General features: G+C 44.7%; 1 protein-coding gene and 1 long non-coding RNA gene across 2 annotated transcripts; one reads left to right on the forward strand and one right to left on the reverse strand.

The window, feature by feature from the left end:
* Nucleotides 1-219: 219 nt before the first annotated feature.
* Nucleotides 220-4,473, reverse strand: Smpd1 (sphingomyelin phosphodiesterase 1). Its single transcript, XM_005341096.5, has 6 exons — nucleotides 3,942-4,473; nucleotides 2,707-3,479; nucleotides 1,789-1,960; nucleotides 1,487-1,563; nucleotides 1,138-1,283; nucleotides 220-987 (listed from the first exon to the last, which is right to left on the reverse strand). The coding sequence occupies exons 1-6, from the start codon at nucleotides 4,245-4,247 to the stop codon at nucleotides 578-580; spliced, it is 1,884 nt and encodes a 627-aa protein (XP_005341153.1). The 5' UTR covers nucleotides 4,248-4,473; the 3' UTR covers nucleotides 220-577.
* A 12,693-nt stretch (nucleotides 4,474-17,166) lies between these two features.
* Nucleotides 17,167-19,770, forward strand: LOC144376812 (uncharacterized). Its single transcript, XR_013437213.1, has 2 exons — nucleotides 17,167-18,392; nucleotides 19,398-19,770. It is a non-coding gene; the product is annotated as an uncharacterized LOC144376812 (long non-coding RNA).
* The last annotated feature ends 2,262 nt before the right edge of the window (nucleotides 19,771-22,032 follow it).

Below are 22,032 nucleotides of genomic sequence, written 5' to 3' on the forward strand. Positions count from 1 at the left end.
GAAGGAGGGGACTGGTCCAGGCATGGATCCCCCTCCCCTGTTCTGTGGGCACCTCTGCTGTACTGATATCACTAATAAAGTCTGTCTGCGCTGCTGTGTGCCTCCCTGTGCCTGTATACACCATTACTCCCTTTACCAATTTCTGTTACAATCTTGTCCTCAAGTTCCTCTTGTCCTGACTGCTTGGAAAGAAGAAATTGGAGCAGCCATAGAGGAGCCTGGAGTCCAAGTCTCTTTTATTTTTATTTTAACAGCTTGGCAGGATCAAGTAGCAGCAGTAGTGCAGGGTTCCTGGCCTGGCATGACAGCTACTGTATGGCTGCCCACAGCATTGAGGCCTCAGCTTCATGGCCATGAAAGGACAGCAGTCTGGATCCTGGGCATAGGCGGAGCAGCCAAACCCTCTCCCAAATCCAGCTAAACCAGCTCTAGGAAAGAAGGTCTTGTTTCCCAGTATATGTGGGGCCTGAGGATGGGCTCTTCCCTGGCATGTTCCTGCCAGGTTGAATCACAGCAGCACTCAGGTTTTTGCTCCTTTCGTAAGACATGAACATTCCTGACTATGGGTCCTGTGGCCCTAGCAGAACAAGGGCCTTGGCCATAAGTTCTGGCCACCTGGGAGGCTCCCATTCGGCACCAGGTGGCGGCACAGAGCAGGGCTGTCAGCTCTGGCAGAGAGCTGGGCACACAGAGTAGCGAGGCGGCAGGGTGCACCACAGGGCTCCGAGGGCGGGTGGCCCTTATGATAGAGAAACCAGAAGGTCTGGAAGAGTCGCATGTCATCCCGCATGCGGTATACTAGGTTGTGCCAGGCAGCCGGCAGCGCGTTGGGCAGCCCATAGGTTTCTCTAGCCTTGTAGAGGAGCTGCCATTGTGGTTTGGCTCCTGGTGCGTTCGCCTGCGTCAGGTTGAGGATGTAGGTCTCGTGGTCCAGGACCACATGAGAGCTCCCCGTGTAGTTTCCATCTATTAGATAGACACGGTAACCTGCAAGGAAGGAGGGCTGACTGAATGGAAAAGAAGCAAAGGCAAGTCCAGGGAGGACCACATATCCTTCCCCTTGCCAGCCTTGGCTCCCATACCCTTCACCTGTCCCACCAACACCGTGATAAGGAGGCTCCCCCCTGCATCACTCACCAGGATTAAGGCTGATGTAGGTGGTGGCACTGGGTGCCAGGAAGGCTACGGCCAGTGGCCGGCTCAGAGTCTCTTCATCATAGAAGACCTCAAACTCATCTACATGAGTATGGCCAAAGAACTGACCAGCCAGAGTGTTCTCATACCTGGCCAGAAGACATAAATTATATTCAAAAGTGTCTGGAGTGGGGGAGGAAGAGCTAGGGATTTAGGATGCTCTTTCACAAGCTTCTTCAGAGGTAGCCTCCCACCAACCCATGGAACAGCAGAGAAGCTGAGATGTTCAAGGGAATTTTAATCTTTAGACTCTTCAACCCCCACCATCCTATTCCCACCCACTTCTTCCTACCTGGCTACAATCCGGTAATAATTCCAGCTCCAGCTCTTCAGGCAGTGCCCTGGGGGAATGTGACCAATAATATGCACCTGGGGGAGAGAGAAGGGTGGTTATCGGGGACTCTTCTATACCCCAACCCTAGCCAGGGGGTATAGAAAAAAGGGCTTTCCAGAGTGACCATGAACTGGACCCCCAGGAAGCAGGTTGACAACACCAGAAAATCAGCCCATAGATGCTCTAGTTTGACAGGAGCTTGCTTCTCCCCCAACCCTCAGCTGTACCTACTCCACAAGATTCCCACCATTGTCCCTCACTTTGTCTCCTCGATCCTCAGCAGCCTGAAGTTCCCCCACCAGCCACTGGAGCTGTCCAGCGGGGTCTGTGGAGTTGATCAAGAGCCAGAAGTTCTCACGGGAACAAAAATTCATATTGAGAGAGATGAGGCGGAGGCCTGGGCGTGGGGAAAGGGCATAGAACCCCCCAATTCTGAAACAAAGTGAACAAGATGGTCAACACTTGTTCATAATCCTATCCTGCATGTCCAGTCTTGTGCTAGGCAGAGGCACACATGAGGTCATCCCCACACTGGAGGAGTTTGCATTCTACCTGAAGTCTAAACTGCACTAATTGTAGGACTCTTATGAGAAAAGAATGGCTCAGAGAGTTGGGAGCACCAGGAGCATGGGGGAAGAGATAAAGGTGAGTTAGAGTGGGAAAAGGCCATTCTGTCAGAAGATGACCTGAGCCTAGGAAAATTGGGAAAAGTTGGGGATGTTAAAGAGGAGGGGAAATAATTTTAGAGGGCCAACATAACCAGACATGGTGTACAAGTCTGTAATCCCACTGACTCAGGAGACTGGGGAAGTAAGATCACAAGATCAAGGCCAGCCTCAGCAACTTAGTGTGTCCCTAAGTAATAAGCAACTTAGACTCTGTCTCAAAATAAAAAACAAAAAGGACTGGAAATGCAGCTCAGTGGTTAAATGACCCTGGGTTCAATCCCTAGTAAAGTGAAAAAAAAAAAAAAAAGTCAACATGAATCCAGGCTAGGGTGTGGAGAGGTTGTGCTTCTAGCTTTTTGAAAGAGATAAGGGTAGAAAGTGAAGGTGGAGTCAGATTAGGGAGGAGCAGTGAAGAGCCCTGAGCAGTCAGAGATAATGCCCCAAGTTTCCTTCTCCCTTCACTCAGCCATCTTTCATTTCCCTTCTTGACTTTAAATGAACCTGAAGTACCTGAGGGTATGAAGGGCTTCAGCAGGCAGCCAGGGCTCCCAGGCCTTGGCCATTGCCTCATAGAGCCAGCGGGAAGATTGGTTGCCCTCTATGAAGGGAGGAGGAAAGCCATTGACGGGTGTGCTCTCGTGGTTGCCCACAGCAGGGTACACTGGAACTGGTCCCAAGAACTTCCTCACGAGGTCTGTGATGGTGGTCAGAGCTCGCAGCTGGTCCCGACGAGACTGTTGCCAGACATCATGGGCAGGGATGTCTCCTGTCCAGTATACCATATCAAAAGGCCCAGCAGGGCCCAGCCCACTTAACAGGCTCTCCAGGGTCCGCAGGGGCAGGTCACACTTGCTGTACTCTCCCCAGTATCCAGCACCTGGCTGGGAGGTGGGTGGCAGGCCAGAGCCCCGTCGGCAGCACAGAGGATCTGCACAGTTAGGATCTGTGCCTTCCAAATAGTCATGATCCCAATGCAGGTCAGTGAGGAAGAGGACCCGACTGACAGGGGCACCTGGGGCCGGTGGGCTGGGCGGCTTGGGGGGTGGCTTCGGCACAGCTGGCAAAGAGATGTTCCAAGATGAGAAGATATCCCAATGTCCACAGGTAGAGCCCAGGAGTAAGCCACAGGCCTCAGATGGACTCAGTACTGAGCGTGTCCACACCTCCACCATATCATCCTCAAAAAGCTGGACAGCTGACTGGCACACAGTGGGTGGTGCTATGTTCAGCATCTTGCACAGTTTGGTGGCCACTGAGCCCACCCGTGCCACATTGGGCTCTTTCTGTGATGGAAGGAACCAACAGTGAGAAGTCAGAGATGGGGCAGGGGAACCAGTTCAACCAGACCACAAACCTGTGGGCCTCTATATCCAAACTGGATCTGGGCTGGACTCAGTGCCACATGATGAAGAGACCTCAGTGCCTCCTACAGAATGCCCCTATGTCCCAGGAAGTAACAGCTATTACTTCTCCTTCAGCTCAGTGACCAGCAACATTTCAGGCCTATGCTTGACTGGCAGGCTTTCTCAGGCAATGTCTCCACTCTTTCCTTTACAAAGGTTACAATGGGGTAGCAATGGCAAGTAGGCATGGATATCCCCAAAAGGAAGCCAAGTCAGTAAAGGCATTGTAGAAGCCAGGCTAACAGAGATACATTCAGACCTGAGGGCACCTCATCAGTCCTAGCCACCACCCTCAGAACTCCCCCTTGACTGGCTCCACCACAGTTTCTTTTCAGTGCTCACCTTCAGCCCGAAGTTGATGGCGGTGAATAGGCCTTTGCAGACTGGGCAGGTGAGATTTCTCCACCCAAAGGCATCCTGGAGCCGGGGGACTATGCCATGGAATCTGATAGGATGGTCTTGAGCAGGAAGAGGGTGAGCTCTGGCAGGGACCCAGAGAACCATGGGGTCGAGCAGAACCAGCACCAGCCCCAGACTCAGGACCATCCACAGGAGTCCCAGACCGGGGGCTCCTGAGGTCCTCTTCAGTGCCTGCTTCCAGCAGAACCTGGGATGGCCCCAGCGGGTTGACACTCCGTGGCGGGGCATAGCCGGGCTTCCCACACAGGGCTTGTTCGCCCTTCAGGCCCCTACCGGCCTAGGGCCAAGCGCCCGGTGGCGCTGGGGGCACCCGATTACCCTTCGCTGTGGTCGGCTGATTGCTCAGCAGCTTGCCAAGCAGCAGCTCCACCCCTTCCTGTTCCTCCCGTGCCCAGCAGCTGATCCTGGCGGTGGCGGGTGGTCCTGTCAACGCTGCAGAGGCGGGGCGGCTGAGGCGTGCCAGGGACCGCCCCGGTCCCGCCCCCCAGTCCCCGCCCTCCACCGCCCTGACCCGAACCGCGCCGGCCACTGGGACGGGCGGACGCGCTGAGGTTAACTGGGCCACCGCCTTGTTGTCACAGCCGCAGGAGGCCGCCTGCGCTCTCGCTGATCTAGTGAGGCTGGCGGAAGCCCTTCGGAGGCTCCCAGGAACCTCCTCGCTCGAATCCACATTCAGATTCCCGAAATAGCTGTCCGGCTGACCCCGGCGTCCCACTCCCTAACGCCGAGAGGTAGGCGCGGCAGCGATCCTCCCACTGAGCGTTGCCCTAGCGAGGAGGCCCCGCCCCTCGATTTCCTACCTCCAGCTCCTGGCAGCTGCTCGGTTGAGTCACCTTCACTGAGAAACTTTGAATTACATTTGTTTCAGAATTCTCCAGATGGAAGGAACCCTAAACACACGCGGGACATATTTGCTTTTTTTTTTCATAGATGAGAAGAGTAAGGTTCAGTCAGGGATGGTGAAGTAAATAAGAAACAGGAGACCACACAGCTACCAAGGCCAGGAACGTAAACTAGACCCTGGGTCTCCCACTACCCGAGTTCTTTATGAATGCCAAACACTAATAGAGGCATTTTAAAATTACTAATTTTCAATTCTCACAATCCTACCAAGTAATTCGAAAAAGATCATTAGTCCCATTCTACACATAGCAAGACTGAGGCACAGGGAAGTTAAGTGGCCGAGCAGCAATTAAAAACCAAATCTGTTTGACTCCTAGAAAACTTCTCCAAGATCCACAGAACTAGCAAGTCCTTTCCTCCCTCCTTCCTTCCTTCCTTTCTTTTTTTTTCTTTTTGGCACTGGGGATTGAACCCAGGGTAACTTTACCACTGAGCTACATCACTAGTCATTTTATTTCTTATTTTGAGACAGGGTCTGTCTAAGTTGTGTAGAGCCTCGAACTTATGATCCTCTGGTCTCGGTCTTCCAAGTCACCAGGATTACAGGCTGCACCATGAGGCCTGGCAGAATTAGCAAGTCCTGTTTTTACAGGGCTGGGGCCTTTCAGGAAACTGGCTTGTGAAAAATTTCCCTTCCTTCACCCTGATTCTTGTAATCAAATCAGAAAGATTAGCTCAGAGTAACAGGCATACATTTGTTAGATGGAGAGAATGGATCCTTTCAGAGAAGAAGGACAGCTGGACTTAGTGATGCTCACCTGCAATCCCAGCAACTCCAAGTGATTGCAAGTTCAAGGCCAGCTACAGCAATTTAGTGAAGCCCTGAGCAACTTGGTGAGACCCTGTCTCAAAATACAAAATAAAAAGGCAGGGGATATGGCTCAGTTTTTAAGTGCCCCTAGGTTCAATTCCCCAGTACCAAAGGAAAAAAACAAACAACAACAACTAAATAAATAAATGAGAGAGAGAAAGAGAGAGAGAGATGGCTTTATGTACACCAAGCAAACAATTTACCACTGAATCACAAACACAGCCCTACCCTCCAGTTTGTGTGTGTGTGTGTGTGTGAGAGAGAGAGAGAGAGAGAGAGAGAGAGAGAGAGAGAGAGAGAGAGAGAGAGAGAGAGAGAGAGACCCAAAGTGTCTGATCTAGGTTCACCTTTTGATATTTGACTGACAGCATAATGACATCAGTCTTTCAAGTCTCCACTGCCATGACAAGTTGGGATTTGCTCTGTGTTAATGTTACAGAAAGCTCAGTCCTTGTCACCAATGCCAATCCAATAACAAAGACAAGGGTGGGGTTTTTTTATACTGGGAATTGAACCCAATAGTACGTAACTACTGAGCCACATCCCCAGCCCTTTTAATTTATATTTGAAACAGGGTCTTATAACAGTGGTCCACTTTGCTTTGAATATAATCCTTGCTGCTCTGCCACTGCAACTTATTTTTAAAATGGACATGTTTCTTTCTCTTCCTCTCTCCCTGCTCCTCCCTAATCTCTCCCCCTCCCTAATCTTGGGGAAAACAGGATTACCTTTCTTTCCCATCCTAGGCAGATTTATCTGTCCCTGAGTACACACCAACCATGGTGTACATAAAGCCATCTATCTCTCTCTCTTTCTCTCTCATTTATTTATTTATTTAGTTGTTGTTGTTTGTTTTTTTCCTTTGGTACTGGGGAATTGAACCTAGGGGCACTTAATCCAGACTTTAGGGATAGTACCAGAAGATCTCAGAAATGACTATCTCCCAAATTAACAAGTGAATTACAGCTCCAGGGAGGGAACAGGTGGTAAGTAGCCTTTGCATCACCTCTTTAAAAGCCCCTGGTTCCTGCCAATGGACAGAATCACAGCTTCTGGAAGTCCCCTGTGTTTCGAATGCTTGGTCCTTGTACCTGATGCTAATCTAATAACAAGGACACAGTATTGAGAAAAAGGAAAAAGAAGGCTTATTGCTTTGCTAGCAGAGGAGAAGCACTGGGGACTATTGTCCCAGAGGCTGTGCTTCATCAGGGTGAATAGAGTTTTGTTTTTGTTTTTTTAAAGATTCGAAGGCTACATTCCACATGTTCTCTATTGGAAGTTGTATTTTGCTTGTTATTTTGGGATGAGAAACCAGCCTCTACCTCAGAGCAAAGCCTGTCCAAGAAAAAAAGCTTGTCCTTGGAAAGACCCACAGAGCATTCCTAGGCACAAACCCACCCTGCTGAGTTGTTTATCTACAAATAACAGGAGAGATCTGCGGAGCCAAGTGTCCCTGACTCAGTCAGGCTAGATGAGGACCCATGGCAACCCTCTAGAAACCACCAATCAGCATGAGACCAGGAAAATACCTGGGACACCCTATGACCCTCCCAGTAGTTTATGGTGGTTGATAACATGTTGGGAAACCATGTAGTTTAGCATGATTTCCCAACATGGTTTTGAGCCCCTCGTGGCTCAAACCAATCAGTTCAAAGGAATCCCCCTCTTGTATTAACCAATCACCCCTACCCAACTTGTTCCCACCAGTGAATGTCCTAATCATGTTTTAGAGTTGTTTTATGATTTTCTCAGTGTGTGATGATTTGCTAGGAGATGCTATGATGTATATGAAGTCCCTGTCTTCCCCAAAGAGTGTACAAAACTGCTGCAAACCCTGGGCTCGGGGACTCTCAGCATCACCAGTTTCCGTGTGTGCGCAGAGGACCGAGCTAGCTCGAAATAAACGCCTCTTTGCTGCTTACATCAATCTTGGTCTCTAATGGTCTTTTGGGGGTCCCGAATTCGAGCATACCAGGGAGATAGTCATTCCTGAGACCTTCTGATGCCAAAGTCTGAATTACTTCATTCCTGTGGTGAATGTGTGCACAAGGACAGATAACTCTGCCTAGGATGAGAAAGAAAGGTAATCCTGTTTACCTGCAAGACGGGGGAAGGGGCAAGATTAGGAGAGGGAGGGAGAGAAAGAGAAAGAAATATGTCTGTTTTAAAGTAGTGGCAGCCAGGTGCCCTGGCACACACCTGTAATCGCTGCAGCTCTGGAAGCTGAGACAGGAGGATCTCAAGTTCAAAGCCAGCCTCAACAAAAAGCAAGGTGCTAAGCAATTCAATGAAACCCTGTCTCTAAGTGAAATACAAAATAGGGTTGGGATGTGGCTCAGTGGTAGAGTGCCTCTGAGTTCAATCTCCAGTACCAAAAAAAAAAAAAAAAAAAAGTGGCAGAGCAGCTATATTCAAAGCAAAAAGTGGACCATGGTTACACCAGAAGAATAATCTTAATCTTCTTCTTTTCCTTCTCCTTCTTCTTTTTCCTCCTCCTCCTCCTCCTCTACCTTCTTCTTCTTCTTCTTCTTTCCTGCTGCCAAGGATTGAACCCAGGTGTGTTTTACCACTGAGATACCTCCCCAGCCTTTTTTATTTTTTTATTTTGAGACAATCTCCCTAAGTTCCTTAGGGCCTTGCTTAAGTTGCTGAGGTTTGACTAGAACTTGAAACCCTTTTGCCTCAGTCTCCTGAGTCCCAGGGATTACAGGTGTGTGCCAATCATGCCTGGCAGACGAAATGTTCTTAAAGCTTCCTTTAGCCAACTAAGAATAATTTCTGAAAAAATGAGGACTGCCACAAATTTCCTCTTCTGGGAGGCTTCTAACTCCCAGAAGAGAAATCAAGAATAAAATTAACCGCAAATACTCTCTCCAGGGGAGTTTTATGGCCCCAAAGAAGACAGAAAGACCACTGATACTGATACTTTACTTCACACACTTTCTTCTCTCCCCCTTATTTCTCTTAAAGACCTATTGTGTTTTCTACAGAAACCTATTTTCTTCCCTCTTCCTCCCTCCCTTTCCCCCCTCTTTTTCCCTCCCTCTCTGCTAAGCCTTTCTCCCCTTTACCTTTCCCCTACTAAGTGAGACTTGTAAGCCTCTAACTTTAACCATTTAATGAGCCAGCTACTTCTTTTGTTGATTCCCTGTGCATACAAATAAACCCCTTTCTCTTGTTAATCTATCTTTTGTCGCTCTAATTCACAAGCCTTAAGCACTGAACAGAAGAGGGTGGAGGAAAAATTTTTCCTTCCTCACAGCTACTTCTTTGTCATAACTGTATGACTAGATTTATAATGGCTCTTTGGGGATTAAAATTTTGGCAAAAGAAAATGGAGGGAGAAGGGATGTTGTGCACAAAGTACAAGGCATTTAAGTGCATGGTATATTTGTTCTGAAACGTAATATCCCCTTTCTGGTTTTGCTGCCAGTGATTTCAAGTAGTCTCATTTCTCCTTAACTGGTACTGCTCTGAATTTCTGTCCCTCATTGTGTAGAAGGACACTGATGACCCAGTGTTGCAAATTCTACCTGTTGCCCAACACCTTGGTAACATACTTCTTTTTTTCCCCCTTAGTAACATTTTTTCTTCCTCTTCCTCCTTCTCTTCCTCCTCCTCCACCACTACTGCTTCTTTTAGCAACATATTTCTTGACTACTCCCTTCTTTCCCATTTTCCTAGTCCTCTTTTACACAGTGTTCTCACAGTCTATCCTTGCTTTGATGGAACCTTTAATAATTGTATACCACATGCTCTTATTCTTCTGGGTAGGTGATCAAAAATTCTTCCTTTGATCTGGATGGCATAATTCTCTAGTAATCATATACAGATGCAGCTGGCATAGGCCTATAATTACAGCTATTTAGGAGTTTGAGGCAGGAGGATGCAAGTTCAAGGCCAGCTTCAGCAACTTAGCAAGACCCTATCTCAAAAATAAAAATATGAAAAGGTGTTAGAAATACTAAAGTGCCACAAGAAATCAAACATGTACTCAGAAGTGGTTGGGCAAGGCAGACTTTACTTCTGCCAGAAGAGCATGCGACTGAACCTGGGTAGCATGCACCTGGGAAGGCAATCTACCTGCTTTTATTCCTAAGGCAGCACTAAACACTCTGTTCTGAAAATGGACCACCGAACTTTCTATTTCTCACAAAGGTTTGAGGTTGTAGCTCAGTAGTAGAGGACTCCTGGGTTCAGTCATCAGCACCAACTAAAGAAAAGAAAAATTGCCCTTGGGATGAATACCTATGGAAGGAAAAGAAAGGGATGTGAAAATCAAAAGAAAATTATGATGAAAGCAACATTGAAAGAGCTTTCAAAAATGGAGTCAGATGGCCATTAGAGAAGCAGAAGTTATATATGTTTTCAGCAGCTGCCTAGAAATGTGAACTTTGGTGACCTCCATCCTTTTGAAGGCAGGTAACTGAAAGACCAAAACAACTGGACAATTACATTGTTCATAGAGACTCAAGATGCCTATCAAGATGGTAACTGAATTATTGTTTCATGGATGTTCCATTCTTTTATACTTTTTTTTTTTTTTTTTGGTACTAGGGATTGAACTCTCAGGGGCACTCAACCACTGAGTCACATCCCCAGCCCTATTTTGTATTTATTTTAGAGACAGGGACTCACTGAGTTGCTAAATGCCTTGCCATTGCTGAGGCTGGCTTTGAACTCATGATCTTCCTGTCTCAACCTCAGGAGCCACTGGGATTACAGGTGTGCACCACCATGCCTGGCCTGTTTATACATTCTTTATCTTCTATCAGTCACACAGCCTCTATTTCTAGAACAACCTAGAACAGCGCATATAATTTCCACTTTTCGTTCCTTCTTTGGAACACTTATTCAGAGCTCTCTGAACTTGTATCTCTTGAATTGCAATTCCCAAGACCCCAAATAATGTATCTTTTTACTTTGTTAGCTTTTTTTTTCCTTTTTCTTTGTGTCTATGTGTGTGCACACATGTATGTGTGCATGTGTGTGTTACTTAGGATTCAACCTAGGGGCACTTTACTAAGTTACATCTCCAGCTCCTTCTAATTTTTTTACTTTGAGATAGTGTTACTAAAGTGCTGAGGCTAGCCTTGAACTTGTAATCTTCCTGCCTCAACCTCCTGAGTTGCTAGTTGCTGGGATTACTGGTGTTTGCCATTACACCCAGCCTTGTGTTTTTGTTTGTTTGTTTTGCTACCAGAGATGAACCCAGGAGCACTTAACTACTGAGCCACATCCCCAGCCCTTTTTATTTTTTCTTTTGAAGCAGGATCTCTTGCTTAGTTGCTTATGGCTGTGCTAAATTGCTAGGGATGGCTTTGAACTTGCTATCCTCCTGCCTCAGCCTCCTGAGCCACTGAGATTACAGGTTTGTACCACCATGCCTGGTCCAACCTTACTTTTGAAACTTATGAGTTTGGATTGATTGATAGAAGCCGAATTGGGTATAAGGACAATTGGGTAGAGGAATATATTCTGTGTGGCTGTCTCATAAAAGCCTCACTGGACCCTAGCAGAATTCTGAAGGTGAGATGACCATTCTGAGTTCTAAAATGGAGTGAGAGAGCTAGCTAGTTTCCCTTCAGAGGGGAAATCTCGAAGGGGTTGATAGCAGAGAACTTTCTTTTGAGACCACTGCAAGAAGATCCAAGTGGCAAATCATGTGTCCATCATAATCTTCCACTTGTGCCACTTGGATTCCCTTAAGTAAGCTCTCCAAGTACTTTCTCTAGCATACTAATAAGTCTCCTTTCATGGAGGAAACAGAAAAGACAGTGAAAAGAATTAGAGCTTATTGCAGTTGATCTCAGTACAGCAACAGATATTCATCATTTCCTTCTTCTATCCATTCTAGATTTTCTTCACTCTTGGCTAGCATCTCTGCTGATTTCCATGGCTTGCTTACCTGATGGTGTGTCCCAGATTTTTCCCCCTGGGAGGTCTGAGCTGCTGGTATCCATGCCTTTTTCAAGTCATGTTTTTGTTGTTTTGTTGTGTTTTGGCAGTACTGGGAACTGAACCCAGGGGCGTTCTAACACTGAGTAACATCCCCCCAAATTTTTATTTTTTTATATTTTACTTTTTTTTTTTTTATTATTTTGAGACAGAGTGGGAACTTTGAGCTTCATTAAGTTGCTGGGCTGGCCTCAAAATTCTGATCTTCCTGCCTCAGCCTCCCTAGTAGCCAAGACTACAGGCAAGTGTTGGTTGTCCTACCTGTCTTTTTACCATCAAAATAAGGCAGGAGAATAACAGAGGGCACCCAAGTGGGCCAGTGGGATGTCAAATACATTTCCCCATGTCTCCTTTATGTAACATTTAAGCTTCCTCCTCTTGACAATCAGAATTCACTGGACAGTTAAGATGGTAATGCTTTTTCTTGCAGCTGGCTTCTTTACATAAGAAGCTCAAAGTTCCTAGGCAGCAGTCATAACCTCTTTCCCTGCTGGTCATATTCCTCCTCTAGAAACCAGGTCATCTAAGGCTGCATAACTTTAGAGTTGTAGGGGGAGGAGGCCCAGACTTCCTAAGTGAGTTCCTGGGAGTGATAATAGGAGGACTATTCCTGCCTTACCTACTTGATTTTGGACTCATACACTCTATCTGTTAGGAACACAACACAGGGTGCTGGTATAGAACATATTCTGCATGCTGTAAGATGGCACTCTGTCCACCTTAGGTGTCATTTCCATTTGTGCTTCAGCTACACATTCATCAGCCCATTCCATCAGTGTATCAGGCTGGCAGTTTATGAGTGGTCCGATATGTAATGTGACCAGTGGCTCCCATAGTCACATGCCCATTTTGTACCTCCTCTGCTAAAAAGTAGGTCTCTGGTTCAACGTGATGGAATCCCATGCTAATTGTTCAATGAGCCCTTGGATGATGATGATGATTGAGTCCTAGTGGGCAGAAAACACGAAACTATTTCTGAAGTATGTCTTCATTTCTACCAGAAGAAATTGCTTCACCTTTTAGGGTAGAAGGAGCCCAATGTAGTCAACTCATCACCCAGAGGCTTGTTGTTCTTAAGGTGTGGTGCCACACCGGAAACCTGTTGTCCCATTAAAACACTTGACAGAAGCAGAAGTTACATCAGCCTTGCAAAGTGTGAGTTCATGCTATTACTCTATTCTAGAGGGGCTTCCGATGGTTACAGGAGACTTAGCTTCTATATTGGCGGGACTGTCATCTCTTGCTATCATTGAGTCCTGCTCAGTAGTGGTACTTCTACCACTCACCCTGTAGAGGACAGCCATTATGAAAGTTCTTAGGGCTATTGGATCTCCTCTCACTACATATTTTGGTTCTGGGATTGAACCCAGGGGCACTTTACCACTGAGCTATAGGCCCAGTACTTTCTTTTCAATTTTTGTTTTGAGACAGGGCCTCATTAAGTTGCTTGGGACCTTGTTAAATTGATGAGACTGGCCTTGAACTCATTGTTCTCTTGCCTCAGCCTCCTGAGTCACTGGAATTACAAGTGTGTGCCACAGTACTTTATTGTTTAGTTGTAAGTGAACACACAGTATCTCTATTTCATTTTTATGTGGTGCTGAGGATTGAACCCAGTGCCTTACCTATGCTAGGGGAGAGCTCTGCCACTGAGTCACAACCCCAGCCCTTCACAACACATTCTTTATTGATAGTAAGTCACATATCCTACAGCCATGGAACATAGTTACTTGGAGGTTTTCTGGCCATTTATAGTGAGTGTCTGATTTTCTTTCTCCTCCCCTTCCTTTTTATTTTTGTTATTGGAAATTAAACTGGAGGCACGTTAACACTTAGCCACATCCCTGATCCTTTCTTTTTAATTTTTACTTTGAGTCAGGGTCTTGCTATGCTGTTTAGAGCCTCACTTGCTGTTTAGAGCCTCACTGAGTTGCTGAGGCTGTCAATGAACTTTTGATCTTCCTGTCTCAGCCTCCTGAGTCGCTGGGATTACAGTGTGCACCACCAGCCCAGCTCAATGCCCACTTTTCTAAGACTTTAAATTCTCTAAATTCTTTCTGTCAATAATGGCCTTTCTTTCTTTCTTTCTTTCTTTCTTTCTTTCTTTCTTTCTTTCTTTCTTTCTTTCTTTCTTTCTTTCCTTCTTTCTTTCTTTTGTGGGAGCAGGATTGTGGATTGAACCTAGCAGTGCTTTATCACTTAGCTACATTCCTATTCTTTTATTCTTTTTTGTTTTTTATTTTGTGGCAGAAAATCAATCTATCTCTCTCTCTCTCTCTCTCTCTCTCTCTCTCTCTCTCTCTCTCTCTCTGTATTGGGAATTGAACCCAGGGGTGCTGAACCTCTGAGACACATCCCCATACCTTTTTATATTTTATTTAGAGACTGGGTCTCTCTAAGTTGCTTAGGGCCTCACTAAGTTGCTAAGGCTAACTTTGAACTCATGATCCTTCTGATCCAGCCTCCAGAGCCGCTGGTATTGCAGGACATACACCATAGCACCCAGCTGCATTTCTACATTATTTAGTGTGGACCATCACTTTTCCCAATGCTTTTGCCAATTAATTACTTTCAGCTTTCTGTTCTTTTCTTCCAAGTGCTGATGGAGCTCAGCAATAGCCTCTCATTTTTTCTATCCTTATAGTTGCTTTTTCTTCGAAGTCTGATTCATTAAACTAGCTAATGTATTCCTTTCCACCATTATAACACCCCAGTTTGCCAGTGATTATGCAAGTTCTACCTAATCAATAATGGTTAGCTGGGAGGTGAGTGATCTATCCCCCAAATTCTATCCCATCATCTACTTTCTCAGATCACTTCTGGCACTAACCATGACTGGTTACCCAGGATCATAAAATGGAGAAGAATTTACAGGTTTGTTAGGGAGTACTCTCAGAATTACACAGGTGAAGGAAAGAAAGAAAGTAAGATTGGGCAGAGAGAGAGAAAGAGAGGATGAGTTTTGATAAAGTCTCTACAGAGGCCTCAGCTGACCGTACAGAATACTCTGAAGTGGAGACAGCATTTCAAAATGGTTTCAAGTGGAGGCAAGGGGACTGGGCTTTTATTGCCCTCTAAACGGATCATTCATAGTATATGAGATGCCCCAGAAAGCAGGTATGACTTTGGAGACATTGACAGTGGGCTGATTGTCAAGGTTCATATTTCAGGAGCACCCTCTTATGGTTTAGATATGAGGTGCCCCCCAAAGCGCAAGCACTAGACAATGTAAGAGTTTTCAGAGGTGAAATGATTGGGTTGTGACAGCCTTCACTTAATCAGAGCATTACTTCACTGATAGGAAGTAATTGGGTGGTAACTATAGGCAGTTAGGGTGTAGATGGAGGAGGAGGTCACCAGGGATGTGACTTTGGGGTGTATATTTTGTCCCTGGTGAGCAGAGCGCTCTCGCTCTCACGCTCTCTCTCTCCTGATTGCCTTGTCCTGAACTGCTTTCTTCTGTTACACTCTTCCACCATGATATTCTGCCTCACCTCAGGCCCAGAAATGTGGAGTTGACTGTCTGTGGACTGAGATCTCTGAGTATCCTTCCTCTTTAATAGCTCTTGATAAACTTTTTGGTCACTGCAAGAAAAAAGCTGACGAAAGCACACACCTCTATTCCTGAAGGCAAATTTGGATGACACACTGTGTCCATCACACTCTTATTCTCAGTGTTCATCTTGGAAAAGGACGAAGATATAACTTAGGTATCCTGTGGTCAAGGAGTCATTATGAACAGCATTCTGGAGGTCTGGAATTGCAAGTCATGAGAAATACCTTATTTTTAATTTTTTTCTGGGTTTTCAAACTTCTGAAACCTGTTGTGAAGTTTTCCAGGTTACTGGACATTATCTAGAAATTGGAGGATGGAAGGGAGGTTGTTGTTTAAAGATCTAAGGCTTAGACAGCCCCTGTCACCATGGCAAATTGGGTGTCAGGCATGGTGACTGGTTGGCAGAGGGACACTATGGGCTGCCTGGTTGGGCAGGTAACTTTCTAGTTAATTTAGGGTAACTTGATTGAGAATCAGCTTAGAATACCTACGTTCCTTGTGTCAGAAAATATACAAATTCTCTACAGGTGATCAGTCAACTCTTGAAGTGCTCACAAGCTAAATTAAAGCCATAATTCCAAATCCAGCAGCCTAGAACTGGTAGGGAAAGGTCACCCTCTTGTGGAGTTTTTAGAGAATACTAGTAAACTAAGAATGTATGCATTGAAGGCCCAGATTCAAAAGATATCTCCTGATAGACAATTCCAATGCTTTGTATGTAGAATCTTCTGATTAAGGAAGCTTTAGGTTCAGGACTAGATGTGTGAGCTGGACAAAGCATGTCATTTTTTGAGCTTCAGTTTTTTCCTTTGTAATGTGAAGATAATGCATACCTGTGAGGAGCCAATTAAAGAGGGATTGTTTAGAGTAATAAGTAGGATAGAGGAAGTCTTTTAGTATCTGATGTATAAGATATATATATATATAATGAAGTATCTAGTATTCGGAATGCAACATAAAGAGTTACTATGTAAGTTTTATAGAAGTGTTTTCCCCCAAAATGTTAGGGATTGAACTCTGGACCTTGCACATGCTAGGCAAGCACTATTTTACCATCGAGTTACATCTCCATTTCCACTATGTCTATATAAACTTTAGATCTTAGAATGGCAATGTTATTTCCTTACCAACCATAAAGAATTAACCATTGTCTTATCCACAATAGGTGCTATATATTGAATTTTTTTTCTTTATTTGATACTGGGGATTGAGTTCAGAGATAGTTTATCACTGAGCTACATCCCCAACCCTTATTTATTTTTTGTTTTGAAGACAGGGTCTCAGTAAATTGCCTAGGTTGCCAGGCACGTGGTACATGCCTGTAATCCCAGTGGCTTGGGAAGCTGAGGTCAGAGGATTGAGAGTTCAAAGCCAGCCTCAGCAATTTAGCAAGGTCCTAAGCAATTCAGAGACCCTGATCTAAATAAAATATAAAAAAGGGCTGGTGATGTGGCTCAGTGATTAACTGCCCCTGGCTTTAATCTTCAATATAAAAAAAAAAAAGAAAAAAAAGAAAAAGAAAAGAAAAGAAAAAGAAAAGAAAAGAAAAACTGCCCAGGTTGACTGGAACTTGTGATCCTCCTGCCTCAGCCTTTTGAGTAGCTGGGATTACAGGTGTATGCTGCCATGCCCAGCTGTCATTGACTCCATGAGGCTCAGTTCCTAGCTTTCCCCAGTGTTCCATGCACCAACCCATATTGTCCATTGTCAGAACAGAGGAATCTGTGACTGCAATGAGGTAGAGGTCGAAGAAAAGAATACGAGGAACTTTGAAAAATCATTTATTTTACCCTCTGTGGAAGATGTAGGGAGTAGTTATCTAACAGACTATAACAGCTCCTTCTATTGGCAGACAATCACACACACACACACACACACACACACACACACACACACACACACACACGGAATATGTTTTGTGCCACTGTGTCAAGCTCTGAATAAGTAGCTGGAGATACACCTGTTAGCAAAAAATGTCTCTGCTCTACAGGAGAACCCAATTTAGGAGAGGAGAGGAGCAGGAATAACCTATATGTGGCAGGCTGCTTTATGGCAGCCTCTACTTTTGTTCTGTATTTCAAGGACGGATTCAGTTTTTCCAAAGATGTTCAACTCCAAAATCCTTGGTGAGTAGTGTAGCTTTTATTAACATTTTCACAGTGCTATGGTTTGGGTATAGTTTTATCACAGCCCCCCACCCAACAAGGTTCAGATGATGGAAGTTTGGTTGCTAGTGTAACAGTATTGAATGGTGGAAGGCTTTGGGAGGTTATTGGGTCATGACTGTTCTCAAAAAGGGATTAATGCTGGTCTTGTGGAGTGGATTAGGCCTGGTAAGAATGGATTAGTTCCCAGGAGAAGTAGTTGTTATAAAAGAGTAAGTCTGGCCCTCCCTGGTCTCTTGTTTCCTCTCTGGACATATGACCTCTCATTCATTGGCATATGTCACTTGTCACTCTGAAGCCAGCATTAAAGACCGGCAGTTTAGTCTAGATAGGTAAATCAGGTTGGGTCAAAAAAACTGTAGGCGGATGGAGACCTGCCCCTGAAGGATTGAAATGCTAATGCCTTCAGAGCCCTTCCTCCAACCTTATCAAGATAACCTGCTCCTTCTCTAATGGGTTGTTAAAGCAACCAGTCCCAGGGATCTTCTCTCCCAACAGGGAGTTAATGCACCTTGGGCCCCACTTCCTGCCCTGCATCACTGCACCTTAGCTCCTCCAGCCCATCTGCTTCTCAGATTTTGGTCATCCCACCAGAGCATTTCCTGGGCCTAATCACGTAAGCAGGAAGGAGAGAGATAAGAAGTAGAGAGCAAAAGAACAAAGGAAGCCTGGGACATATAAAAAAGGCAGAAAGCTTTTACTTCTTGGGATACCAGGATACCAGCTATGGCTGCCTTCTCTCTCCCAGGAGAAGTCATGTTACCCCTTTTTAAATGAACCCTGCTGTATATGCTTGCTTCTCTAATGTTATACTTCAACATATGAGGAAGCAGAACTTGTCACTGGTAACCCGTGGTATCAACTCTCTCACACTCTTCTGTTATATGGTGCCATCACCATATTATGATATACCCAGAAGGTCCTCACCACAGACCAGACAGAAGGGACTGTCTGATCTTGGACTTTCAGTCTCTAACACGGTAAGCTACACCCATCTCTATGCTTTATAAGGGAACATTCTCAGGTATTCTGTTATAGCTATGCAAAGCACCCAGGAGACTTCTCCTTTAAATACTGTTTCCCTTTCCAAAGTCTCCCTTTATTTATTTTCTCCACTTCCTCTATTTTTCTTCTTTTTTAAAAAATTTATTTATTTTAATTAGGTATATATGATACCAGAATGCAGTTTCATTCATTGCACACAATTGCAGCACAACTTTTCATTTCTCTGGTTGTACACGATGTAGCGTCGCACCATATGTGCAGTCATACGTGTACTAGGGTAATGATGTCCATCTCATTCCACCATTTTTCCTGCTCCCAAGTCCCCTCCCCTCCTCTCCCTCTCCTTTGCCCAAAGTTCCTCCATTTTTCCCATGTCCCCCCCCCCCATTATGGATCAGCATTGAGTACTTTATCATTGAACTGCATCCCCATTTTTAATTTTATCTTGATATAAGCTATGGCTAATTTTCTAAGGTTGACCTTGAACTTGGCATCCTCCTGCCTCAGTCTCCTGAGTTGCTAGGATTACAGGCATGTATCACATCACTTGGCACATTTTAGTAGTTTTAAAGGTATTCTTTAAATAAAAGATGTTACCTTTCTATCTCTAACTCCTATCTTTCCCTGGTGAGGACCAGGACTTCTTTTTTGTGTGTTCTTCTAGAATGTTTTTACTATGTATTGATAATTGTATGTAACAGAATGTTGAATGGGACTTCTAATGTTTTGACATTTTGATAAAAGTACTAAGTTTAGACAGTGCATGTAACCAAAGGATTAAGTAAAAGTCTAATGAACATGGCCTTTGACTGTCACCCTAACACCCACCTTCAGCCTATATAAAAGTCTAAAAATTCTATGATTGTCATGAAAGCAAGGGAGCAAGTGCTATGATTTTCTAAGTGTGTGCATGGTGTGTATATGCATATGTAAGAAGGAGAGTCAAGAAAACCAATCATTGATATCTGTCTTCTCTGCAGGAGGCCTAGGATCTTGCAGAAACTCATTTCCCATTGCAACCTCTTTACAGCATTGGCAACTGCTGTGCACTAGCTCATCAACTGAATCATATGCTGAGTAAAAGGACAAAGAGCCAGAAATGCTCTCTAATAGATTTTCTCTTGGAGAATAGAGTGGAAGTCCTTCCCTTCCATGAAAACTTGAAGAATGAAGTACTAAGCAACTTCTAATATATTTAAACATTTGAAAGCAAGAGTTATAAATGTAGCTTAATGACACAGTGTTTGTCTAGTAAGCATGAGGCCCTGTGTTCAATCTCCAGCACTGTCAAAATAAAATAAAAATATAAGCAGTGTGGTATTCCACTATAAATAATAGTGATTTATCTTAGAACACTTTTCTTTGTGTGTGTATTTTTCTTTTTGCCTGTTCTTCCAGACTAGAGTGGGCAAACAATCGTATTTAGGCCAAATCAGGTCCACCACCATGTTTTGGGTACAGTTTGTAAGCTAATAATTTTTTAAATAATTATTTTTTTAATTATAGGTGGACACAATGTCTTTATTTTACTTTATGTGGTGCTGAGGATGGAACCTAGTGCCTCACGCATGCTAGGTGAGCGCTCTACCTCTGAGCCACAACACTAGCCCTAATAATTTTTTTAAAAGTATAAATAGTTTAAAATAATCAAAAGAAGAGTAATACATTGTGACATGTGGGAAGCCATTCTAACACATGATTGGGTGACTCCCGTTAAGGGTCTGAGGCGCTTTGGCTGTGTCGAAGCTTTCCCGGCCCTTTCCTGATGAGAGAGCCCATCCGTGTGGGGGTGTGCCTGACCACTGACCCCGGGGACCCAATCACTGACCCTGACCTAGGAGTGCAGCCCCCCCCTCAACCTTCATTGGATGGAATTCTCCCCTGAATCTCTTGTTCCCCAATAAAAGGCTACTCCCAGGCGTGTTCGCTCTCTCTCTCTCCTGCTAGCCCTGAGTAATCCTTGCTGCCCTGCTGGGTGGTTAGAGGTGGGAACCAGAGAGGTGAGCCGTCTCGGACCTAGCAATAGAAATAAGGTAACTGAGTCTGTGTGTTTTATTTCGATCTCTTCTAACTAACTTTATGCCTAGAACCTCATTAATGAAACCATTGCGCAGGCCGCATGGTGGAGTGACACATGAAAATTATATGAAATTCAGAATAGACCGGCGCCCACAGGGATAGGAAGCTAGCTTTGAGCTGGGCACATTGGCACATGCCTGTAATCCCAGTAGCTTGGGAGGCTGAGGGAGGTTCATGAGTTCATAGCCAGCCTCAGCAACTTAGTGAGGCACTATGCAATTCTGTGAGACTCTGTCTCAAAATAAAATATAAAAAAGTCTGGGGATGTGGTCAGTGGTTAAGTGTCCCTTGGTTCAATCCCTGACACCAAAAAACAAAACAAACAAACAAACAAAAAACCCTGGAAAACTAGCTTTGAATTATCTGAATATTTGTACAGTAGTTGGGTGTGGTAGTTCAGTAGTTAAGTACCCCTGGTTCAATCTTTAGTATAAACAAATAAATACATAAGCAGAGTCATTATTTCATATCAACAGTAAATAAGATCAATATATCAATATCCAACTTGGGCTGTTTATGATATATTTCCTAAATTTCAAGACATTCTTGTATTTCTAAACCAGAATCATGCTACAATTGGCTTTAAATGAAACTTTACAGTTGACTGATAGGATAGTTAAAAAAAGAAAGAAAGAAATCTATATGAAACTTAAATTTCGGTTTCTGTTAATAAAGTTTTATTGGAACATAGCCATCTCATTTGTTATGTATTGTCTTTCGTAGCTGCTTTTACATTAGAATGACAGCTGAGCAGTTTCAGCAGTGATAGCATGACCCTCTAAACCTAACGTGTTTGTGATTTGGCCGTTTACAGAAAAATGTTTGCTAAGTCCTGCTCTAGATGGGGAAATAGTCATAGTAAGAATAAATTAGAGTTGTTGTAGAGATAGGAATGTAGCTAATGCTGAGTGGTGTTCATGTGTATCTGAGTGTATGTTCACGTCCAAACAAGTTTTTGGGAATAATAAAAAAAGGTGGTGGTGGGGGGATCAAGGCATAGAATTTATATCCTTATAATAGCTGTCAACAGAACAGGGCTAGGCAGGTAATTCAAATCTCTACCCATGTTCTGAGAAACCAGAAGCCAGGAACCTCTGAGAGTGAGGAGGTGGTGGTGATAAGGTGGGTGGAATGTCCGGAGTGAGCCGGTCAGACCAGGAGTGACTGTTCCTTTGGGGTTGTCAGCAAGATAAGTGAGCAGCTCATCCTACCCACATCAGCCATCAGGAGGAAGAGGCAAGAAGCTGACCCCTGCAGGCCTTCTATCAACAGTCACATGGATTCCCCACGCCTCCAGCAGCGTTGGCAGATGATCTTCTAGTGATTCCTGGAAGGAGGTTTTCCATGCATAGCTGTCTGTATCTTATCTAGACTAAAAGGCACCTCTCTGTGTCCTGAAACACTGCTTTCCCAACCACCTTGTCCTATGTGGACACCCGGTTTTCAATGACTCAGAGACTCATAATCCCCACTCAACCAGATGGGGAGATCTTTGACATACAGAATGGGAAACCTATGTGGAAAGGAATGCTGGGG

This window comes from Ictidomys tridecemlineatus, chromosome 4 (genome assembly GCF_052094955.1).
Source record: "Ictidomys tridecemlineatus isolate mIctTri1 chromosome 4, mIctTri1.hap1, whole genome shotgun sequence".
NCBI lineage: Eukaryota > Metazoa > Chordata > Mammalia > Rodentia > Sciuridae > Ictidomys > Ictidomys tridecemlineatus.